At 43.1% G+C, this 8,936-nt stretch overlaps 1 protein-coding gene across 3 annotated transcripts; it reads right to left on the reverse strand.

Moving 5' to 3' along the window:
- Positions 1 to 174: 174 nt before the first annotated feature.
- YAE1 (YAE1 maturation factor of ABCE1) lies at positions 175 to 6,952 on the reverse strand. Of its 3 annotated transcripts, XM_080382156.1 has the most exons (5): positions 6,691 to 6,952; positions 5,557 to 5,878; positions 3,800 to 3,921; positions 3,141 to 3,409; positions 175 to 872 (listed from the first exon to the last, which is right to left on the reverse strand). In XM_080382156.1, the coding sequence occupies exons 2-5, from the start codon at positions 5,671 to 5,673 to the stop codon at positions 805 to 807; spliced, it is 576 nt and encodes a 191-aa protein (XP_080238282.1). In that variant the 5' UTR covers positions 5,674 to 5,878; positions 6,691 to 6,952; the 3' UTR covers positions 175 to 804. The 3 variants fall into 3 exon arrangements, with proteins under 3 accessions (XP_080238282.1, XP_080238280.1, XP_080238281.1); XM_080382154.1 differs by having other exon boundaries at positions 175 to 3,409; positions 6,691 to 6,944; XM_080382155.1 differs by having other exon boundaries at positions 175 to 3,409; positions 6,686 to 6,944.
- Between the last annotated feature and the right edge of the window lie 1,984 nt (positions 6,953 to 8,936).

Here is an 8,936-nt window from a genome sequence, read left to right on the forward strand (position 1 = left end):
GTAGACATGCTTTTCTATAGACCCTAGCTGATGACAGTCTCATGACTGGTATACCTTAGAATAGCATTGGAAAGGACTTTTTCCACATCTACCTAATAGCAGTCAGTGCTTCTTTTCATAAAGTAAGGTGTATATGGCATGTCTACAACACTGTCTCTGGCTTGTTTTCTGAAAAAAAAAATAAAAAAATCCAAGAGAGGCAAGTTGCTGTGATATATGAACACACACTAGAGAAAGGACTGAGAGCACCAATTCATTTGGCATAAGCTAGTATACAGCTATTATCTTTTTGATGACAGCAAGACCAATGCAGGCTGGATTTTGAAACTGTTTAATTAACCTGCCCTGTCTTAAGTCACAGGATACTAGATACTATTCCTAGAATCAGGTAATTCTATTGCTAGTGTGGAAAAAAAAATTAGTGTATTTTAAATATGCCTTATACAAAACATGAAAGTTACAAGTATAAAACTCGGCAAGAATGAATATATTTTAATATTATTAGTTTAGGTTTTCATTAAAAGCACCCTTATTTTTTTTGACCAAACTCTCCCACTCTTTCTGTCAAAGCTTCTTTGCACTGCTGTGCTCAAAGATTCAGTACTCTATTTCATGGTGTCAACACATATTTCCAGTGTAGCACACATAGCTATACTGTAGCTATGATGTAACATCTATCAGGTTGTACAAGGCAAAAAGATGCAAGGAGGTAGTGCTGTTTTTCCACCACAGGTATCACTCAGGTGTCAGCTGCAGTTTAAGAAAAGAAGCACTCTGAAGAATGGATAAAGTCTGTAGTAGTGATTAACGTTTCATTTCCTCTTCCAGTTGCATGTCAGTCCCCGTTGTCATGAGAGCTATTTTCAGGAACGCTGCCAAGGTGAAAGCTGATAGTGAAACACAAGACAAGGAAGTAAACAGAAAACAAAAACCTGAACCATCACGTGAGCAAATTACGGATTCTAATAGTCTTGAAGAAAGTCTTTCTGTGGCTGGTCAGCAAGATTTGGCAGTGACAGAAAAGCCAAGTATTGCAGACAACCCAAAAGAAAATCTCTCCACAGCCAAACTGGAAACTGTGGGTGATACCATGGAAAAAGTAACCCCACAGTAAGCACAGAAACTTTGTGCAGAGTGGAGGAAAGTAATTCCACGGCTAGTAGAGAAGCTGGTATGAAAGATAAGTAAAACACACAATCTATTGTTTGAAAATCAAACAGAAAAAAATATTTTCCCTGGTGTAGATTGCTTTTGCAGAAATGGTTGGAGTGAACTTGGCAAGCTCACTGTCTACTTAGTAATTTGTGAATGGAGCTTCCCCTTTGCACACTATTAAAGTAATGCTCTTGAATTTCTAAACTTCTAGATTTGGAACGTCTAACACTGCTCAAGTAACCCTTAATTTTGTCTGCACCATATTCTGCCACAGTTTGGCAGAAATTTCTGCCCAACATACATGATACAGGCTACAACATAACACATGCACTTGTAAAAAAGTAATGTTTATCCATATCAGCATTATGCTAAATACATTGCGAAAAAGAAAGTTGTTTGAACAATTGTATACATATGCAATTAATGCAGACAGCCCTATTTGTCCACTATTTCAGAAACAAGTTCAATAAAGACTCCTAATTGCAGCTCTGTTTTTCCCCTGATGCAAGAGTGGTACTGAATGGCAGCCAAACTTACAGTCTACCAACTCCATGGCAGGATAATAGAGTCTTTAGTGATGAAGTTGTAAACTCTGTCTCTGGAAATCAAGTAATTTTAACCTTAGCTTTTTTCTGGCCTCAAAGTATAACACTGTTTTGTGATTATTTTTTTTTTAGTATAGTTAGGTTGGCTGTTCAAAATTTCAGTTTGTCTCTGTCTTGTCTTTGCTTTGTCTCAGACATGAAGTTAGAAGCAACTTAAACCAAATAAACTCCTAACTTACTGTAGATCAGTTTAATTACTGTAAAACAGCATAGGCACTCGCAAAGAAAAGACTTCCTGACCAGAGCAATTTGCAGCTACAGTTAAGGCAAGCAACAGGAAAAGGAGTCAAATATAGAATGTTGGCACAGAAATACAAAGTTGTCAGAAATATGCACGTGTGACTGACAATGAGTTTCTAAGAGAAGGTGAATGAGCCTGGCTTCCTTGAAGAGTTTGGGAAAAACACTATGGGAATGAGGGACAGAGAGTTCAGGTGAGAAGGACTGGCAAAATAAACACAAAAATAACACAAGGAAGTTCATTAGACTGGAAACATGTTTAGTGTGGCCTAACAGGGGAAGAGTAAACAGTCTTTACTGTCTAACAGTAAAACAAAGGAATTGCCAGTAATTCTGCATTTGAAGAGAAGTGTGTTTTCAGCAAAAGTGAAATAAATAGAATTGTATGACAGAGGGAAGAAATAGTTTTTAACTGTGAAAGTGCATTGCATAGCAGTTACGTTAGAGGAAGAATTTGGCAAAAGGTGAAAAATTCCTACATTTTATATAGTGACTAGAGTGACAGCACTCTAGAAAATCAGCAGCAAATCCTGTTCGATTTTGCATAGAGTTTGCCTATCATCAACAGCAGCTTATTCTGCAAGAATAGTTTGTCCATAGCACTGGACACTATTTTTTAGGTACTAGAGGGGACCGATTTGGAGGGCTATTTAAGGGACCTGCTTCATTCCAAACTGTCGCCAAAACAGAAAGTAAGGGTGAAACGGTAGCTTCTGACACAGAACAGAAAATATTAAGTAAATCTTTGTAGAGCTTTAAAAGTCATTTCCCCTTTCTGCGAAAACTACATTTAAGATTGAAAACAAGGTGTTTTTTGCAAGGAGCCAAAGCATGGTGAAGATTTACAGAAATTACCTCTACTGGGAACCATCAAAATCTGATTTCCCTAAAACAAAGTGATGTATCAGCCTGTACGTGGTCCACAAACTGAGAATCAAAACCAGTTGAGATATTTTTAAAATACTATGAGACAGAAAAACTAGTGTTCGAGTTGCTGGACATGATGAACTATATCCAGTGATAAGCCCAGTTGCTCTACTAGCCAAATAGTCTGGTTTTTAACCCAAGCAAGGGTTGACCTCTCAGGATCTGTGCAGAGTTTTGCATTGCTGCACTCTGACCGTGAGGAACCAACCTCACCGTTACTTCTACAAATGTTTTCTCCACAGCTGCCACCACCTTCGTGTTTTCCAGCTTTAACTTCATTGTATTCTGTCCCAGCTGGAGCTGTGTGATTAAGGTCCATGTCTTGAACAGAATCTAGAATGTGTCCGAGATGTGGTTGTTGTTCAATAGAATTCAGATAGTTAAGCACATCATCTTCATATTTTCCAACCATGTCAAGAAGATTATTTATCTTACTTAAAGCAGAATCATGTCCATTAAAATGACACCAGGATAAGAGAGCACTGAAAAGTCAAAAACAAAAAAAGAAAAATGACTACATGTACCCACACTGACCTCCAGTTGAGGGGAGATAGCAATGTGACAGGATATCTATACTGTATAAATGTATATACGTTTAATTTTCTGGGAAATTCAAGCAGTACAACTGAATATTAAGTTTAAAGATATAGATTCAGATGATTTTGGAAGAATAACTGCAAGAGGATTTTTAAGGATGATCACCCTAAACCCATGCAGGTAAACCGCTGTATGCAAGACCTGAGAATTCTCAGGCTGCTCACTTTGGACAGATTTACAATGCACTTTTTTAAAAAACAAACACAAAACTGCATGCATGCTACCTCCATACACACCCTCCACACACACACATGACTAAGGAGTTTGTAACCTACTTCAGGGTTCCTCTGAACTGGCCACACGCAACCATCAGCTCAGCACCGTGTCTGTAACCTTGATTAAAGCCTTCCTGGAGTGCAAGTTCTTTCCCAGCCTCAATTCCATCCCTATAGCCTTCCTATAATAATAGTGAAACAGGTTGTTCACAAGATGAAAAAATGGACCTGTGACAGTTTCATAACAATAAAAAAAATTTTAAACAAGTATTCAGTCTCTTAAATTATAGCTTCTAGATTTGAACATCCCTCCTAAAAACACCCCCATTGCCAAAACAAAACAAGCTTTTTGCAGTATGATATGATTTTCTGTAAAAGATCCAGTTCTTTTCCAAAAGGATCCCCAGAAGGTCAGAAAGTAAAGGAAGTATTTTTTAGAAACATCACAAAACAAGACAAATCTGCAGGAAAGCATGCTTACTTTTATGATGACCAATTCCTTTATGACATTTTTGTTAAAGAATACTACATATAGATTCCTAGACATCTAAAAACACATAGACTGCAGAGCTTCCCCTTTAGCAGAGGTACTCTCCTGTCTGTAATCCATCTGCCTTTCCATCTTTCATAAAACTAATTATTGAGCCTTGCTTCTCTATTAACCAGATCTCACTCAATTTGAGAGTTATACCAGAAAAGAAGATGGTAATGGAGTGAGTCACATATAAATACACATAACATTGTCATTTTTCTGTAAGAAACAGCTAATGATTTTAATGCAGAACTGATTTCTCTATATTCTAATCACACTACCATATATTGTAGAATAATTCTTAACTTCTTTCACACCAAAACTGCAAGTTGTAAGAGTGAAAACTTCTATTTACTCATGAGAGAAGAAAACTGGTGGCTTTGCTAGAGAAAATAGCCAGGAACAAGAATGTTTATTTTGCCCAACATACAGCTCTAACCTCAATAAAATTTTATAATTTTGCAGTATCTACTCATAAAATACCAGAGGGATTTGTGTAAGAACACTAAACAGCCCCTTAAGAAAACCAGTCCTTTCAAAGGACTCAGATGCAGGAAACTTTTCCTTGGAGAGTAATACAACCGCTCTGTTGTAATACCCTTCCTCATCAACAGCCTACACAACAGCTTCCATTCATGTGCTTCAGCCAAATGCTGTTCACCCGTGAGCAGACGAGCCTTATTGGCCCCACTCGGAATGATAATATATCTGTTGAAGCAACCTGGGTTTATATACTTGTTTTGTTCCCCGCAGAATTCCAGAGAGGCAAGGGCTGTGGAAACCAGCTTTCATAAAATACATTTTTCACTAGGGGAATAAATAAGCCAAAGAACTACCCAGACCACAGCCTCCAATTGTGGTTCCACATGGGAGTCACACATCTTAAATCTGACTGGTGAAGAACTCTACGTAAAAATCCAAACATCTCATATTTCTTTATTAGCACTGTTTAGCTGTGTTGCCCTACATTTACTGGCGGTATACCTACAGGTATAAAGTAAATAGCTCGCATCATAATTTCGCACTGCCTTTTACAAATGCACACGGGGGTACAGAGAAAGACGATGTCTTGTGGTACAACAGTACTTTGCTCTGATGACTGCTAGGAGAGAGCTTCTATAAATCCCTGCAACATTTCTCTGACAATCAGAAGAAACCAAGCCACAATAACTTTTAAGCAGCCACTGTTAGTTTTCCCTTTTAAATCAACCATACGTATATCAAGGCATGTATCAGTGAATCTAAAATGGTTACCAGGACTATTAACTCATTGTTATAGAAATACCTTCAATCTTTTTTTCATGGTGCTATTCCATTCCTTCTGTAAGAGGTACATCTCATCCGCCTCTTCATCAAATATATCCTCACTGGATCGGCTGACTGCAGCTTGTACCCAGGACATCACAGCAGTGATGACTGTGACCTCTGTTTATGTGGTAAGAACAATACTGAGAAACTTGAGCTCAAAAGTCCCTCTGGCTAAGTGTCAGATCAGAAGTAGAGGCAAAAATATGAGTTCTGAAGAGAAGTCATGTACAGAGCTCATTATTCAACTTGTACATTCATTTCCACATGAAAGCTCGATGCTGTTTACCATCATGGTGCATCTGTCAAGAAAAGACAGGTCGTGACATGTAAAGCAACACTGAGATTTATTGAGAACAACTTAAGACAGTAGTTTCTTCTCTTCTTATGGCAGTGACACGCACATGCATGTCAAATTAACATTTCTAAACGCTGTTAGTAAGCGAACAGCAGGCGGCAACAACTTTATGACTGAGTCTAATAGCAGCTGAAGAATGGCCCCATGGAGCCTCCATGGGGTGGTGCACGAAGTTCCATCGGGAATCTTCTGCAGAGTTAATAACCAACAAGGACTTTCACCTTTGATTTTCAGTTTTCTGTTTATGCCACATACTTAACCACCTATACAAGTCTGGAGCAGGGATCGTCCTTTACATTCTGCATAACAAGTAGCCAGTTCTACTGCAGCGGGAAGAAGGCACCATTGCATTGTTTCATCTTTTCCGCTGAAGAAAACCAGAGAGGCCTCTCGCAGCCCATTCGTGGCCGGGGGGGAAACCCTTACAGCCTACAAACGCTGCTTCTGGCAGAGGCACCAACAGCCCTGGGGCCGCAACAGCCACCCCGCCTCTCCCGGGCCAGCAGCGGCTACAGCCGTGCGGCCTACGGGCCCCCCCACCTCCGCCCCCCGCCCCGGCCTCGGCCGAGCACAGACACCCCCGCCGCGGTGGCCAGGCCCCGGCCCGCCATTTCGCGGCCGGCCGCGGGCACAGCCCGCCCGGCGCCCACCGCTCCCCGCGAGCGGCCGCGCTGCCAGGAGCCTGCCTCTCCCCGTCCCCGGCGGCAGGCGCGGCTCGCTCGGGACCCGCACCAGCCCCGCGCCCCGTCACCTCACCACGGCCGCTCGGCCACCGCGCTGCGCCTGGGGGCCGCCATCTTGACTGAGGGCAAAATGGCTTCACCGCCGTCGGAAGCAATATGGGAGCGGCAGCCATACTGGCCGAGAGCAAGCTGCGTGGAGGCCGCAGGTAAACAGCCGCGGTTTTAAGCAGCAGCCCTGTAGCTTTAAAGCCCGTCTGAGACTCTGGCGGCGGGCGGCCATCTTGGGTGAGGGCACAGCCTCGCATGCGCCTCTAGGGGGCGGGACGAGGCGGCCCACCCAGCGGTGCGGTGCGGGGCGCGGCGGGGCTGGGCCCGGCGAGGGGCCGGTGCAGGGGGGCGCTGCTGCCCGGCTCCCCGCGCTGAGGGGCCTGGGGCTGCCCAGGGCTTCCCTCAGCGCCCGCAGGCTGACTCCGGCTGGGTTTCGGGCCCTTTTCAGTCATAAATTGTGGAATTTTTGCAAAAAACCTGCCTCGTTGGCCTCTGAATTCTCAAGGTCCATGCGTGTCAGGCGTGCCCTGAAGCACTCCTCTACGAGATTTAGGCATTACAATAATAAATCCTTTTTAGAGTGAAGGGTGCCAGCTGGAGTGAAGTGGTTCGTGCTTGCTTCTGTTAAGAGAAAACAGTAACATCATTTTGACATAAATACAACATAAAAATGTGTTTTTCTCTATGTACACTGCATTTGGCGTATCAGCATAAGTTTAAAGTTGTTTCATCTTCATAAACGTGCTATACCCCAACCCTGAACTCCAGTTGCCCTCCAAACTGCCAGCTCCGTCCTGTTGCGGTAAATGCACTCAGGTAACTTCATGCGGGTCCCTGAGAGGGAGCGTGTTTGCTCCTTGTCCAGAGAGCCCCATTCCCCATGTAGCGGGTGGCACCTGTGGCACCACGCTCACCCCTCAGCCAGTGCCCCGTGTGCCACCCCTGTCCCACCGGTGGCTGGTGAGGTGCGTTACAGCAGGGCTAGGGATAGCAAAGTACCCATCCTCGGCGCTGCGGGTACTGAGAGATGAACCATCACGTGCTGCGACTCACACAGCCACAGCACTCTCCTTTCCCTCATCCCTTGTGTTTTGCAGAGGCAGCCTGTCCTCCTCCTCCTGGCCCTTCTCAGATGCTCGCTGCTGCTTGCATGCCAAGCTGTGAGTGGCCAAGTAACCCAAACCAGGTGTGTCGGGATGAAATGACACTGGTGCCTCTGGATGGCCAGACTTGTGCATATCTGTTCCTCAGCAGTTACTATACACGGCCATGACTGCTCATTTTCTAGCCCGGTTCTATCACTTCCACCTCCTGTCTGGTAGAAGCTTATTTAGCTAGCTCTGCCATTTTTTAAAACAGGTAACAATGCTGAATATAGCCTGCATGCACAAATGTGCAATGACAGAAAAGCCTTCTAGGAACAGGAACTTGTGACCCCTCATGACTGGTCATAATGGCACTGTTAAACTTGGGTTAACCCTTTGCTTATCATCTTGCACTCTGTCCCCTCAGACATCTTACTCTTCTGGAAAAGATACATAGCTCAGGATCACTGTGAGTTTCCCAAATTCACACTATCTCAGTTTAAATGTCTTACATTTACCAAAGTTGATCATTCCACGCAGATGTTTGTCTAAGACAAGTCTTTATAACTATGAGAAACAATGAAGAAAGCTTGTAGTCTCATCCCTTTCTCTTAGTAGTGGTGGGTGGATAATTTGGTGAATCATATTGTATATGTAGAGCAGCATTGTTGGGTTATGAAGTGCAGTTGCAACTTGAAGACAAGTTGATTGTATGCTGATGGCCTTGACAGGGCTGCTGGCAGGGCTTGAGGGTGAGGTGTAGTGCCTCAGGGTGTGGATGTTTTCCACACCTATGTGTGTTCTAAATAAAATGGTATCAGTGTATTATGGTGATACTTCGTAATGACACATGCCAAAGGATCGAAACACGAGAACAATATTTCACAGGCTACAAAACACTTCCAGCGTTTTTGCAGAATAAAGAAAAAATACTTTAAAATGTGAAAAACAAAGTAGTAGTTGATTTGTGACCCATTGTAAAGCTTGTCGCTGCCATATCTAAGGTTAAAAACTGGCTAATTTTAGGCTTATGGTATTTGTTATACCAAGGGAGCCTCTGAGGCACGAGTATGCTTGGTTCAGCAGTTACTCCCTGACTGCAGTACTGGGCATTCCAGAGGGGCCAGTACACAGTCATGCAGAATTTAGGACTACCAAGGGGTTGCGAGATTTCTGTTAGGTCTCA

Source organism: Falco punctatus, assembly GCF_963210335.1.
Source record: "Falco punctatus genome assembly, chromosome: 4".
Lineage (NCBI taxonomy): Eukaryota > Metazoa > Chordata > Aves > Falconiformes > Falconidae > Falco > Falco punctatus.

What these genes read in the sequence shown, in the direction of transcription:
- YAE1 (XM_080382154.1), bottom strand. Translation starts at nt 5,673, where the DNA reads ATGTCCTGGGTACAAGCTGCAGTCAGCCGATCCAGTGAGGATATATTT. An exon ending in CCATGAAAAAAAGATTGAAG is followed by an intron (nt 3,922 to 5,556) that starts GTATTTCTATAA and finishes CTATTATTATAG; the next exon opens with GAAGGCTATAGGGATGGAAT. An exon ending in CAGTTCAGAGGAACCCTGAA is followed by an intron (nt 3,410 to 3,799) that starts GTAGGTTACAAA and finishes TTGACTTTTCAG; the next exon opens with TGCTCTCTTATCCTGGTGTC.